The 12,704-nt window shown below is 53.9% G+C and overlaps 1 protein-coding gene across 2 annotated transcripts in view; it reads left to right on the top strand.

The window, feature by feature from the left end:
• Nucleotides 1–9,568, top strand: part of SH2D4A (SH2 domain containing 4A) — a 56,465-nt gene extending 46,897 nt beyond the window's left edge. For both annotated transcript variants that reach the window (XM_070459789.1, XM_070459788.1), the window contains 2 exons: nucleotides 6,640–6,860; nucleotides 7,705–9,568. In XM_070459789.1, coding sequence (XP_070315890.1) covers nucleotides 6,640–6,860; nucleotides 7,705–7,797 — 314 coding nt within the window. In that variant the 3' untranslated portion in view covers nucleotides 7,798–9,568. The remainder of the gene's footprint in view (nucleotides 1–6,639; nucleotides 6,861–7,704) is intronic.
• The last annotated feature ends 3,136 nt before the right edge of the window (nucleotides 9,569–12,704 follow it).

The raw sequence follows: 12,704 nt of genomic DNA, 5'->3' as shown, positions 1-12,704 counted from the left end.
GTAAGATTCAGGCTTCTTTTATACTAAAAGGGGTGGGAGGTATGGTTGGCTGATGCAAACTTCTTGGTGTTGGAATCCTTTGTTTTTGCAACTGTCTCTGTAGGTCACGTCCACGTCATAATGTTCCTGTAAACCTCCAAAGTGATAATTGTTATTCTCTGTTCTGCAACTTTTTATCTCTATGTGAATGAAAAAAGAGTTATACCCTTAAAAGATCAGAGCCTGGAGAATGGGCTTCCTGTATATTTCAGGCTATGGGTAACATTCTATTTAGAAAAGGCGCAGAGCCCAGCATGACTCAGCATAGGCCACAGGGCACAAAAGTTAGATAGAAAAAAGAAACCGATGCAATATGGGATCAGTCTTGCTCTTCCCAGTTACTCGGCCATGTGCCATCCAGACTCCGTCAGCACGGTCCTCCAGGGCTGAGTGTGTATACCTGGAGGGGTTGCATTGAGAAAGTCTCACAGAAGCCTCCCAAGATTTCTTTCAGGCTAAAACCTTAATGAACCTGGACCCTGGCACCCTTAAGTGATAATCTGTCCTCCAACCATTTTCCTGAGGCTTGGAGATTTCTTACTTGTGGGGCCAACAAAATTCTGCCCATCTCTCACAAAGGGATTTTCAAGCTTTGTCTTGACTTTTGCACAAATGACTGACTGGTGTGACTTTAGTCACCCCATGGATCCACCCTGCCTCACTTACACCAGTGATTCATCTCCCTCGTGGAGTGGGAGAGGCTGTGGCTGGCAGCAGGAGGACCTGGGTGCCTGTGTGAGGCAGGGACGGGCACGGGAGGCCCTGACCTTGGGAGGGACCAGCAGCGCCTGAGCCGCAAGCCCGAGGGTCACCTCCGCTCAGCAGCGACGCTTCCTCTGCACTGTGGCCTCAGGGCGCTTTGTCCACATTACTCTCCGCAGTGGTCCTGTGTGCCTGCCTAGTCTTAGCTCAGTTCTGAAATAACTGAAGATGAAGATAAAGATGTGAAAGCTAGAGTACCCCTACAGGTTTGAGAAGTGCGGGCTTCTCTGCTGCGAATACTACACAATTGCCTGGGAGACCCTGACATTTTTCAGACATTACCCCATGCAGCAAACTTGCTGCAAAACTCTTAGTATCTTTTCCCACTAACGTTGAGAGAGGAGTTCATGAACCTCAAAGCCCTCTCTTGGGTTTTTCAGATGCTGCCGTGGGTCCTCGCCCTGACGCTGCTGGCTGTGGGGATCACTGCCTGCCTGTGCCGGGAGCCCTACGCTTCCCATTTTTGATGCCCCGGGGGGCTTCAGGCTTGTGGTTCCCGCCATGTTCTTGGAGGGGCCTGAGAGGCGAGAGAGAGGGGAGTGGGTGGGTCCCACTAAGGAGAGCGGCTCTGCTTGGGGTTTTACTTGGGATACTTTACACGGATATTAAATCCATGCTTTTGCTGTCATGCTTTCTTCGTTGTCACACGCCTGTGTCCTGGATTTCTGCTGTCGCAGAGCAGCCTGGACGCTGCTCCTTGACGCTGGTGGGGGGCGGGAGGGGAGCCAGCTCGCTGGTGACAGGTGCGTCCCCGGGCCACGCCGCCTGCACCCACCTCCCCACCCCCACCAGCCGGCTGCGTGGCCGCAGCAAGTCTCACGACTCCTGCACTTGCCTGTCATCTGTCCGATGCAGATAGTACATTACCTGCCTCCCAGGCTGGTCGGAAAACTCGGTGAGGTATAACGTGCAACGCACTTAGAACCGTGTGAGATGGCTCAGTCACAGATAGTAAGTGTTGGCCATTAAGGTGATGAAGTGAGAACAAATAATGTCATTTTAATCTTTCAATTACTAGGGAGACATTATGAATAATTATTTTAAGAGCTCTGACCATTTCCCCTCATCCCTAAGGTGCCTGAGAGGGGCTTCCCCGGTGGCTCAGCTGGCAAAGAATCTGCCTGCAATGCAGGAGACCCCAGTTCGATTCCTGGGTCAGGAAGGTCCCCTGGAGGCGGGCACGGCAACCCACTCCAGTGTTCTCGCCTGGAGAATCCCACGGACAGAGGAGCCTGGCGGGCTGCAGTCCATGGGGTCGCAGAGCCGGACACGACTGAGCGACTAACGCTTGCACTTCCAAGGTGCCCGAGCGCTCCCGGGTAGATGTCAGCATCGTGGTGCGTCTCCTTCTATGCAGAGGACCAGGGCAGGACCCAGAGCCTCTCTGAACCTGCGTCCTGTACGTGCTGAAGGATCAGAGGGCGAGGCAGGGAGAGCTCTCTCCTGAGTGTGACTGGCCAGGGGTGACGTGTACACTCAGTCTGCAGGGCTCTGCTTGAAAACGCCACTGGCTTGTCTCTCATCCACCCGTCCCTGGACAGGTGGCAGTACGGGGCTCCGAGGTCACCTTGAAGCAGAGCTGCGTTCCATCAGGAACGTCGACTCGCTGCCACGACCTCCCTGCACCACCGCCTGGGGCAGAGGACGTGAGACAGACGACAGGAGGGGGAGAGGTTGAGTCAGCACCTGGGGCTCCACCGCCCCAGCAGACCCCCCCCCCCGCGAGATCAGAGAGCCCCAAAGGCGCGGGCTGGGGCTTCTTTGTCCTCGACTGCTGATCTCCGAGCTGAGGGGGGGTATAGGGGTCACAGTGCATCGTCCTCACATACAGGGAACGCACTCGGGAGTCACTGAAAAACACATCTACTTTAGGCTGCCCAGGTGGGAAATGAACACCTCTTTGTGAAATCAATCTCATTTTAAATCCTCAGCCGAGGCCAGGAAAGTTTCATGAGCCCAGTGGGTTGGTCTAAGCCAAGCCCTAGTGCAGGGCCTGAAACCACCACTAACTTGTCTTGAAGCCACGGGTGCCTACCTTTCTTTCTCAGCTTTCGCATCTGTAAAACGGCCCTTGCTTGCTCACTGGCTTAGTCGCTCAGTCGTGTCTGACTCGTTGCAATCTCATAGACTGTAGCCTGCAGGCTCCTCTGTCCTTGGGATTCTCCAGGCAAGGATACAGGAGTGGGTTGCCATTTCCTTCTCCAGGGGATCCTCCCAAACCAGGGATCGAACCCAGGTCTCCTGTGTTGCAGGCGGATTCTTTACCGTCTGAGCCGCCAGGGAAGCCCCCCAGATGACCTGGTTCTGCTTATTCAAAAGCTGTTTGGGGAAGAAACACAGTGAGCAGGAGCCTCTGGAGCCCGACGTGCCTGCCAGGGGCAGGTAGTCTGGATGGGCGGGTGCGAGCTTGGCTTCTCTGGTCCGACCTTTGGTTCCGGCCGGCGCTCCAGGCCCACCTTAGGACCTCTGAGACGCGGGCCTTCCCCTCTGGGCTCGGTGGCCCGTGACAGCAGCTCGTCTCCAGGCCTCAGTGAGGCTTAGATGAGGGAAGGCACACCTTGGCGGGGAGCGTCTAGGCAGTGCTGTTGTCCGTGAGCTCTCGTTCGTTTTTATTAAACACGGCTTTTCCAGGTGCCGGAAGCAGGTCACACAGGTGTGCGTGTGACTCAGGCCTGGGGGTACCTCGGAGAAACACAAGGGCACCCCTGGTCACAGCTGTCAGCCTGGTGGCAGTGGTTGCTAGAACTGTCCTGGAGAGGGACGTTTCTCACTTGACTGTGAGCGAGCTATGTGCTAGACCTTTCCCAGAGCTGTGGACCACGCTGGCCGGGTGGAAGAGGGGCCAGGTGAGCCCTTGGCGAGGCCGGAGGGAGGCAGCCTGAGGGCGTCACGGCCCCAGCGGGGCTGGAGGAAGACCACTGTCTGTACTAGAACCAGTTTCTTAGCGTCACGCCCCGGGCAGGCGTCCCCCGGTGATTAGCGTCTGATGCTGGACTTTGGTTTTGCGTTCGAGAGCCCCCTTTGCAGGCAGACCAAGCTCACCGCTTGGCCCTGACCTCAGGTAGACCTCCCTCGGAGGCCCCCGCTGCCCTCCATGGCATCGTGAGAAATCCTACATCGCCCTGTGTCCTCAGACACATCGAGAGCCCGCGCCCGTCAGGAACGCCGACCCTGCGGTGAAGCGTGGTCCCCGCGGCGCTCCCCTTCTGCACCTGCCGTGGGAGCCCCCGAGGGGAGAGGGGCCCCGCGCTGGTGTCTCTGGAGCCGAGGCAGAGCCAGGGTTTGTACAGGCTGAGGACAGCTACAGACCAGGGTGCTCGCGGACGGTCTGATTTGCAGCTACTTTATGACCTGACTTGAGGAGGAATTTGTCTCATTCCGGGTATAATCTTCCAGGATGGCTTTCGTTCTAGGAGTCGGACTTCATCGTGCTGAAATCCAGATATTTTCAATAACAACGTCCGTACCGTCTGTTGAAGTCACTTGGAATTTTGGAGTCAGCCCGTCAGGGAGGGAGATAGAAATCTTTCCAGGATGAAGACACTGAGCAATCCCCCTGGTTTCAGAGAGCGTCAGACCCAGAGTCTGCAGGCCCCAGGCAGGCTGGTCACCGGTGGCCTGGGTTCAGCCTCCAATGCCCGCAGTGGGACCGGGTGTATGTAGAGGGTAGGATGGGCAGGAAGGAGCAGTCGCCGTGGGAACACTCACCTGGGTATTAGTTGGGCGCCTGACGTGGACGCCCACCAGTGACCCCAGGGGCTCCTCCAGAGTCACAGCGCCTGCTGTGTCCAGCGCCTGTCTCATCAGGAAAGGGCAGGAAGGCGACTGGACCCGGCAGCCTGCAGGGCAGGGTCCTGGCAGAGCCGGGACGCCAGAGGAGAGGCCGCCGGCTTCTTCCCTCGCAGGCGCTTTTCCTGTCCATGAGGGGCTGGCCGCAGGCCCTGCCGTCACCCCGCGTCGGCCTGGGGTTGAGCCCCCACATCCAGACGTGCAGGTTCAGGCGCTGCGGGGGAGACGGAGCTGAACGGGGCCCGGGGAGTGGGTGATCTCTAATCCTCCCTTTTCAAAGTTCTACTTACAGAAAAGAACACAAGTGGTTTCATTTGACGTTGCACTCTGGATCCTTAGGTTTAATTCTCAAGTAACTTTACTAACTTTAGTCTTGTCAGACAAAAAAGCTGTGGTCATCCATTACCTTTGCACCAGGAGGCGCTTTGAGTTTTTCCCTAATCGTGATACCGAGGTCAGCACAGAAGAGGCGGGAGGTTCCGTCTGCTGACACGGGAAACGCTGCTCTCTGGCCAGAGCTCAGAGCAGCCCACCATTCTGCCAGCACCTGTCTGCGCACTTCCTCTCTGTCTTATCACGTCGTGGGCTCACCTGAAACACTGCAGATGAGGAGGAGCAAGAAGGGAAACCGGGGGCACGGGTCAAACCTCAGGAGTGTGGGCTAACTGGGGGGAAGGCTGATCTTGAATCACTGTGAATTCACGAGGGTTCCAAACTATGTACATGTATACATATGTGTGTAACACATGTGTATGTGTGTGTATATATGTATGAAGAGTGGCATCCTTTTGAATATCTGTGAAGACCCAGATAGATAGTATGCATATTTACACGTGGGGCTTCCCTGGTAGCTCAGCTGGTAAAGAATCTACCTGCAATGCAGGAGACCTTGGCTCAGTTCCTGGGTCAGGAAGCTCCCCTGGGGAAGGGAGAGGCTGCCCACTCCAGGATTCTTGGGTTTCCCTGTTGGCTCAGACAGTAAAGAATCCACCTGCAATGCAGGAGATCTGGGTTCGATCCTTGGGTTGGGAAGATCCCCTGGAGGAGGGCATGGCAGCCCACTCCAGTACTCTTGTCTGGAGAATCCACATGGACAGAGGAGCCTGGCGGGCTACAGTCCATGGATTGCAAAGAGTCGGACATGACTGAGCGACTAAGCACAGCACAGATACACACGTACATGCATGTACCTGCATCTCTTGCTCCATTCCTTTAGATGAAGGCTCATTTAGGGGTCGTCACAGCAGAGGACACTGTCGCTAACTCGCTGACACCTGGCCAGGGTGCCCGCCTTTGGCACTGGATCACTGTCTGTAGTCAGGCTATTCTGTGCACAGTGGGAGGTTTGGCAGCATCCCTGCCTCAATGCACAGAAGGAGACTAGAGCCACCCCACCCCCCAGCCCCAGTGTCTGAGACATTTCCAGTGAGAACTCCTGCTCCAGGTCTGGTAGGATCATTCCCAGGCCACAGCGTCCCCAGCAGTCAACTTGGGAGAGCTCACCCTCCCAGGATGACCATCAAGGGTCCTACCGCTCAGAGGCCACATGAGGCCCATGCAGTTTTCACCGGATGTGCACGTGGAAACGTGTTCTGAGGGGTGAACGTTCCGTTCGTACTGCACGCGTGCCAAGCTGCTTCAGCGGTGCCCAACTCTTTGTGACCGTATAGACTGTAGCCCAGCAGGCTCCTATGTCCGTGGGGATTCGCCAGGCAAGAGTACTGGAGTGGGCTGCCATGCCCTCCTCCAGGGAAACTTCCCCACCCCAGGATCAAACCCAGGTCTCTTACGCCTCCTGCATTAGCAGGCGGGTTCTTTACCAGTAGCACCATCCTGGGAAGCCCTACTTTTGTACTACACATTTGCTTATGGAACCCACCCCGGCCTAGGTACCAAATGCCAGATGATGAACCACGCTACTGCTCCTGGGAAGCCCAACGTGGACTGGGGGTTGCTCGAGTGGTTACTGGCTTTATCCACACAGCTGTGTTTAGCAGAGGGGAGCTTTGGAGATGATGTGGCTGAAACCCCTGCCCTTCTTTCCCGCAGGAATCCTCACGGTAAACAGAGCGAACGAGCTTCTGAGCACCTGCGTGCCGGGCAGCTTTCTGATCCGGGTCAACGAGAAGGTCAAGGGCTACACCCTGTCCTACCAGTCCGAAGACGGCTGCAGACACTTCCTCATAGATGCCTCCTCGGACTCATACGGCTTCCTGGGCGTGGACCAGCAGCAGCACGCCAGCCTGGCCGAGCTGGTGGAGTACCACAAGGTGTGGCCCCGCACTTGTTTCATTCGCTCGGTGACGGGTGTCCTGCAGCTGCTCTGACAGTGAAAGGCAGTTCCACGGAAAACAGCTGAGATGAGCAGGGGGATCAGGCCCCCGCTTTGATAACTCCTCCCGATAATAGTGCTCAAGCTCAGTCGTGTCCGACTCTTTGCAACCCCATGGACTGTAGCCTACCAGGCTCCTCTGTCCATGAAGTTTCCCAGGCAGCAATACTAGGGTGGGTTGACATTTCCTCTTCCAGGGGATCTTCCCGACCCAGGGAGCGAACCCACATCTCCTGCATCACCTGCATCAGCCATGTGGGAAACCTTCCCGATAACAAGGATTGTTAATTGCATTTCCTTTATCACTGAACCTGGTCCCTCCTCATATACTCAGGGAGAACCCACTGGGGCAGAGAATGCAGGAGATGATGCAAAAATCTGTGCACGCCGATCACATCTGAGAACACTTTTTAAGTATAGTTGATTTACAGTCTTGTGCTAATTACTGCCGTGTGCCGCAGAGTAATTCCGTTATACATGTACACACAGACACATTCTTTGAAAACTAGATTCTTTTCCATATGAGAACACCCTCAAATGAGAGCACAAGCCCGGGAAGGAGGGAGGCCACAGGGCAGCTTGTGGACAAGAACTCTCTTTCGGGGTTGCCTGAGCCAAGAAAGCTTAGTGTAAAGCGAGGGGAGACCAGAGGCTGTGTGCTCCGGCAAGGCAGGAAGGGCTGCTTACGAAAGTGTCTTGTAAGTAAGACTCAGGAGCCTGGGCTGATGTCCCTGCCGCTCTCGGGGGCCTGCAGCCTGACCTGTTTACTGTCTCCCTCCCAGGAGGAGCCCATCACCTCCCTGGGGAAGGAGCTCCTTCTCTACCCCTGCGGTCAGCAGCAAGAGCCGCCCGACTACCTGGAGCTGTTTGAGTGAGGCCTGCAGCCAGCAGACTCCGCGGCTGTGGACACACGTGAGAAGCCACCGCAAGCCGACCCCGACCAAGTGAAAGGACCCTTGAGGTTCCCTAAAGATCGCTGCATGCAGGCTGGAGTTTCACGCCAGGAGAGAATCCCCTCCTCCACGTTGTACATGCCCCAGCAGTAAAGGGAGATGAACCCGCACTTCCACAGCTCCTAACATGAAGGCCACGATACTCACGACGTGTGAAACAAACCAAGAAACTGGTACCTTGTAGGAATTAAGTGCGAGCGAAATCGCTTCGGTCATGTCCGACTCTTTGCGACCCCATGGGCTGTAGCCCGCCAGGCTCCTCTGTCCATGGGATTCTCCAGGCGAGAATACTGGAGTGGGTTGCCATGCCCTCCTCCAGGGGACCTTCCCCACCCAGGGAGCGAACCCGCATCTCTTACATCTTCAGCCTCAGCAGGCACGTTCTTTGCCACTAGCACCACCTGGGAAGCTCATCGGAATCAAGGGACACCTCAAAACCAGGCTCTCCCGCAGCCTTACGGGAAGGTCCCAGGCTCCTGTTCACGTAAAGTTCAGGTGGCATTGGGGGCCGAGCCGACCGCCCCCACCCACCTCGCTTACTGGGCGTGTGGCAGCCAGGGTGTAAGACACAGGGGACAAGAGTTGGAGGTGGGGTGAGCTGAATGGGGAGTTTGAAGGTGTCGGAAGAGGGGCTTCACATGCACAGAAATACCCTGGACGAGGGCAGGAGGCAGGGGACCGATGTGAGTGGTTTCCCGGCTCTGGGGGAGCGGGCAGGGCTCCAGCCAGGACCACACCGAGAAGGAGAAGCCCCGCGCGTGACTGGTGTTGGCAGACGGACCAGGCATTTGGGGGAGCGCCCTGGACACCACGTGTCCTGGGATGAGACACCCCCCTGCACCTGAACCTGACCTTATTTGGAAACAGGGTCTTTGAGGCTGAGGTCAGACCAGATGAGGGTGGGCCCAAAGCCGGCAGCTGGCATTCTGACAAGGAGAGAGGGCTCCGGAAGCAGAGACACTCCTAGGCAGAGCCCCGAGTGAGAAGCTCGGGGACACGGGTGCCTGCAGGGTGGCTGGAGCCCCTCCTCCCCAGGCCCCTGGGGACACCTCAGCTTCAGACTTCTAGCCTCCAGGACTATGACGGAATAAATGTCCTTTTTCTTAGACCACTGAGTTTATGGTAATTTATTACGGGAGAGCCCCAGGAAGCGAATGGAGACATTTACGTCGTCACAGATGCTGAGGGGCACGGTGTGCCCGTGGTCACTGTTCAGCCTGCCCGCCTCCTAATGAAGGGCAAGGGGGAGATAACCTCCCCTGGCGATTCTGGCAGATGTACTGGGTCAGGCGTCTCCTGCCGCACCGACCCCACCCCAGCCTCCAGCGGCTCCTGGATGAGCCCCGGCGAGATCGTCCTGGGAGAGGGGGCCCTGACTGGTACTCCAGGCCTGACCCCTGTGGCAGCTGTCCTCCTAAAGGAAGCATAGGGCTGTAGCGGTCTGTCCGTGAGGGTGTTGGTTGTGCCAAACACGCCTTGACTGTGTAAAGTATAGTCAGAGAAGAGGGTGGGGTACCTGTATGTGTGTGAGTATGCATGGGTGTATGTGTGCTTTAATGAGAAAGTCTTTAAACAGATTATTAAGTGCTTCTTAAAATGTTCCATGTGGTTTCTGTTGTCCGAGAGATCGTGTCTCAGTTATCTAAGAGATTGTGTCTCAGTTGTCTTAAGAGATTGTGTCTCAGTTGTCTAAGAGATGTGTCTCTCGGCTTTCATGTCTAATAGTAGTTTGGCAGTCATGACATTATAGAACTGCAGAGATACACAAGGACCGGGGGTCAGAAACTTCTGTTCCCATCTCTTCCCACCATTAGCTGTGTGACCTTGGACAGGTCCCTCTACCTCTCTGAACCTCAGTATTTCACTTCTAACAAAACAAGGAGGGATAACCAGGTCATTATTTATTTTTACCCAGCTCTGAAATCTCAGAGTTCTGAAACGAATAAAAAAATATCCTATAGTCACTAGTAATTATGAGGAAAGATAAGATGTTGGCATCATCCTCTGCTGACAGTTATTTTGGAGGAAGTAAGGAAGTCCTATCCAGAATCCACTACACTGAGTGACATCCTGCTGGAGGAAGACTTGGGAAATAGAGGATGATTGACTGAGCGAACCTGCTATCAGCAGGGGGAGCAGATTTGAGTTCTTCATAATCTTACCCTGTTGGTTATTGATATTCAGAACAAGAAACCGTTCTGTGTTTGATGATATGATGGCCAAAAGTAACACTTGATATTCTAAGAGGGAACATTTTACATAATTCAGCAATTGTTTACAACTCAGTGGGGTTGCAGAAACCTGAGTTCTCATCCCAGCTCTGCAGTTAGACTCAGTCTCCCAGTGTCTGAGCCCGGTTGTAGCTGAAGGCCAGGATGTCCACTCCAGCCTGGTCTCACCCTCCCGTGGCCTCAGTCCAGCCAGCGCCTGCACCTGCCTGCCAAGGCTGCCTGGTCTGGGGGCCTCCCCAGGCGCTGCAACCACCCACCTCGGAGGGACCGTGCCAAACACCGCTCCCTGACGCATCACTCATCCCTCCCCCTGGGAGATCCTAGGTCTCCTCCTACCCCAGACCCTCCGCTGCAGCTCCCCCTGCCCCTCCCCCCGCCAGCCCCTGCACCCCGACCGAACTTCCAGCAGGCTGAGGACGCTGCACCAGAGCGTCTCTCTGCCCATCAGCATCGCCAGGAGGCCAAGCGACACGCAGACGTGTCAACAGGCTCCAACCTCACACCAAGAAGAGGAAAACACAGGGACACGAAAGAATCCAGAGAAAGGAGAGAGTGAGACCAGGGCACAGTCAGGCCACTCAGGAGCATTTGTACCCCAAACTCCCTTCTGAGCTAATGCTTTGGAATTAAGCATCCTGTCAGTGTAGGGTCGCGGCTGCTGGGGCACCAGGTCTGTTTTTAGATTAAAAATAATTTTTGTCTATTTTTTTTTTTTGCAATCACAGCCTCTGCAGAGGCAGCCTCCTTCATGCACACGCATCCTAACGCAGGTCACGGCCTCACACACGTGTACCCGGGACTCCTGCACCTGGAGCACGTAGAGGACACAGGGATGTACGGGGGATGCTCAGACGTGTCTCCAAGGGGCGTCTTTGCTTTCATTAGGTCAAGAACGTGGTAAACGTTTTCCTTCCAGACTACACTGCACAAGGTTTTTGTTTCAGAGCCTAGTTCAGTCCAGTTCAGTCACTCAGTCGTGTCCGACTCTTTGCGACCCCATGGACTGCAGCACGCCAGGAACCTAAGTTTTCTACAATTATATCTTTAAACACTTCCATTTGAATTGCATGTCCCCACCATCAGGAGGAGCTGTGCATCTCGCTTTAGATGTCCGTCCCTTGCTTCCACGGTTATAATCTCCTCACTGTTTGCCCCTCTCTAACCCCTTCCTTGTATTTAGCACTGCCCGCTCTTTCCCTTCCACTCACAGACTACACGCTCTGCGGTGTGAATTCCGCTTGTGGGCAGCCTGCAGCCTGGACGTTAGCACTTGGGTTTCCACTCCAGTGGCTGTGCCTCTTCACCCCTTTTCTGGGAGCTTTAGACGCCCTGCTGCTGCCCCAGACTGAAAGCCACCAGGAGGCCTCATGGTAAAGCTGCCCTCCTGTTTGTGTGGGTGGTGAAAACACACTCCTTGGTAACGAGGCAACCTGATACAGCAGAAAGCCCAGTAGGTCTGGGTTTGGATCCTGGCTACTTCTTTAACCAGCAGTGTGGAATCTTCAGCTTCATCTCTGAAACAGGAGTTTCTGAAGTCACACTGGGGGTTCTGAGGCTTAGAAAAGAAATGTGTAAGGTGCATGGGCCATGTATAATGTGTGAAGTTCTCCACAAATGGCAGTCATCCGGTGGGTCCTGCATCCAGAATCCACCTCCCCCTTTATCAGCTCAGCTCAGACAGTCAGCAGGCTGTGTACCCTAACAGCCCATCTGCTAGTTTTGGGGGTGAATTGAGGGTTAAAGGGAAACTTACGGAGAGGGATCCAATGAGGAATCACAGAATGTACCAGCCAGTTGACTTGCAGAGAAATGGCTTGGTTAGTTTGGGTTTGAAAGGGAATTCTCTACTGCCTCATTTTTGACATCCCCCAAGTGAGCAGTCACCAGCCTTTACCCTAAAGCTGGCCCTTGAAAAGCGGATTCAGCTGTAATATAGTTTGCAATCAGGGAGTGTATGCCTCCAGCTTTGTTCCTCTGTTTCGAGATTGCTTTGGCTATTTGGTGGGGTTTTTTTTGTTTGGATTGTTGGTTCTATCTTTTGAAAAATACCATTAGGATTTTGATAGGGATTGCACTGACTCTGTAGATTGCCTTGGGTAATTTGGACATTTTAGCAACATTAATTCTTCAATTCATGGACACAGGCTATATTTACATTTATTTATGTCTTCTTCAATGTCTTTAATTAATGTCTTATAGTTTCTAATATACAGGTGTTTCACATCCTTGGTTAAATTTATTCCTAGGTGTTTTACTGTTTTTGATACAATTGTAAATGGGATTGTTTTCTTAATTTCTCTGATAGTTTCTTAATTTCTCTGATAGTTATTAGTGTATAAAACACAACTGACTTCTATATGTTAACTTTGCACCCTGCAACTTCACTAAATTCATTTATTAGTTCTAACAGTTACTTTGGTGGAATATCTGGGGTTTATATATAGTATTATGTCATCTGAAAATGGCAGTTTCGCTTTTTCCTTTCCAATTTGGGTTCCTTTTCATTCTTTGCCTTATTGTTTTAAGACTTCCAATATTATGCTGTATAAAAGTGGCAAAAGTAGGCATCATTGTCTTTTTCCAGATCTCAGAGGAAAT

The sequence above is a fragment of the Odocoileus virginianus genome, chromosome 32, assembly GCF_023699985.2.
Source record: "Odocoileus virginianus isolate 20LAN1187 ecotype Illinois chromosome 32, Ovbor_1.2, whole genome shotgun sequence".
In the NCBI taxonomy this organism is placed as follows: Eukaryota; Metazoa; Chordata; class Mammalia; order Artiodactyla; family Cervidae; genus Odocoileus; species Odocoileus virginianus.
This window is presented reverse-complemented; position numbering and strand designations above follow the sequence as displayed.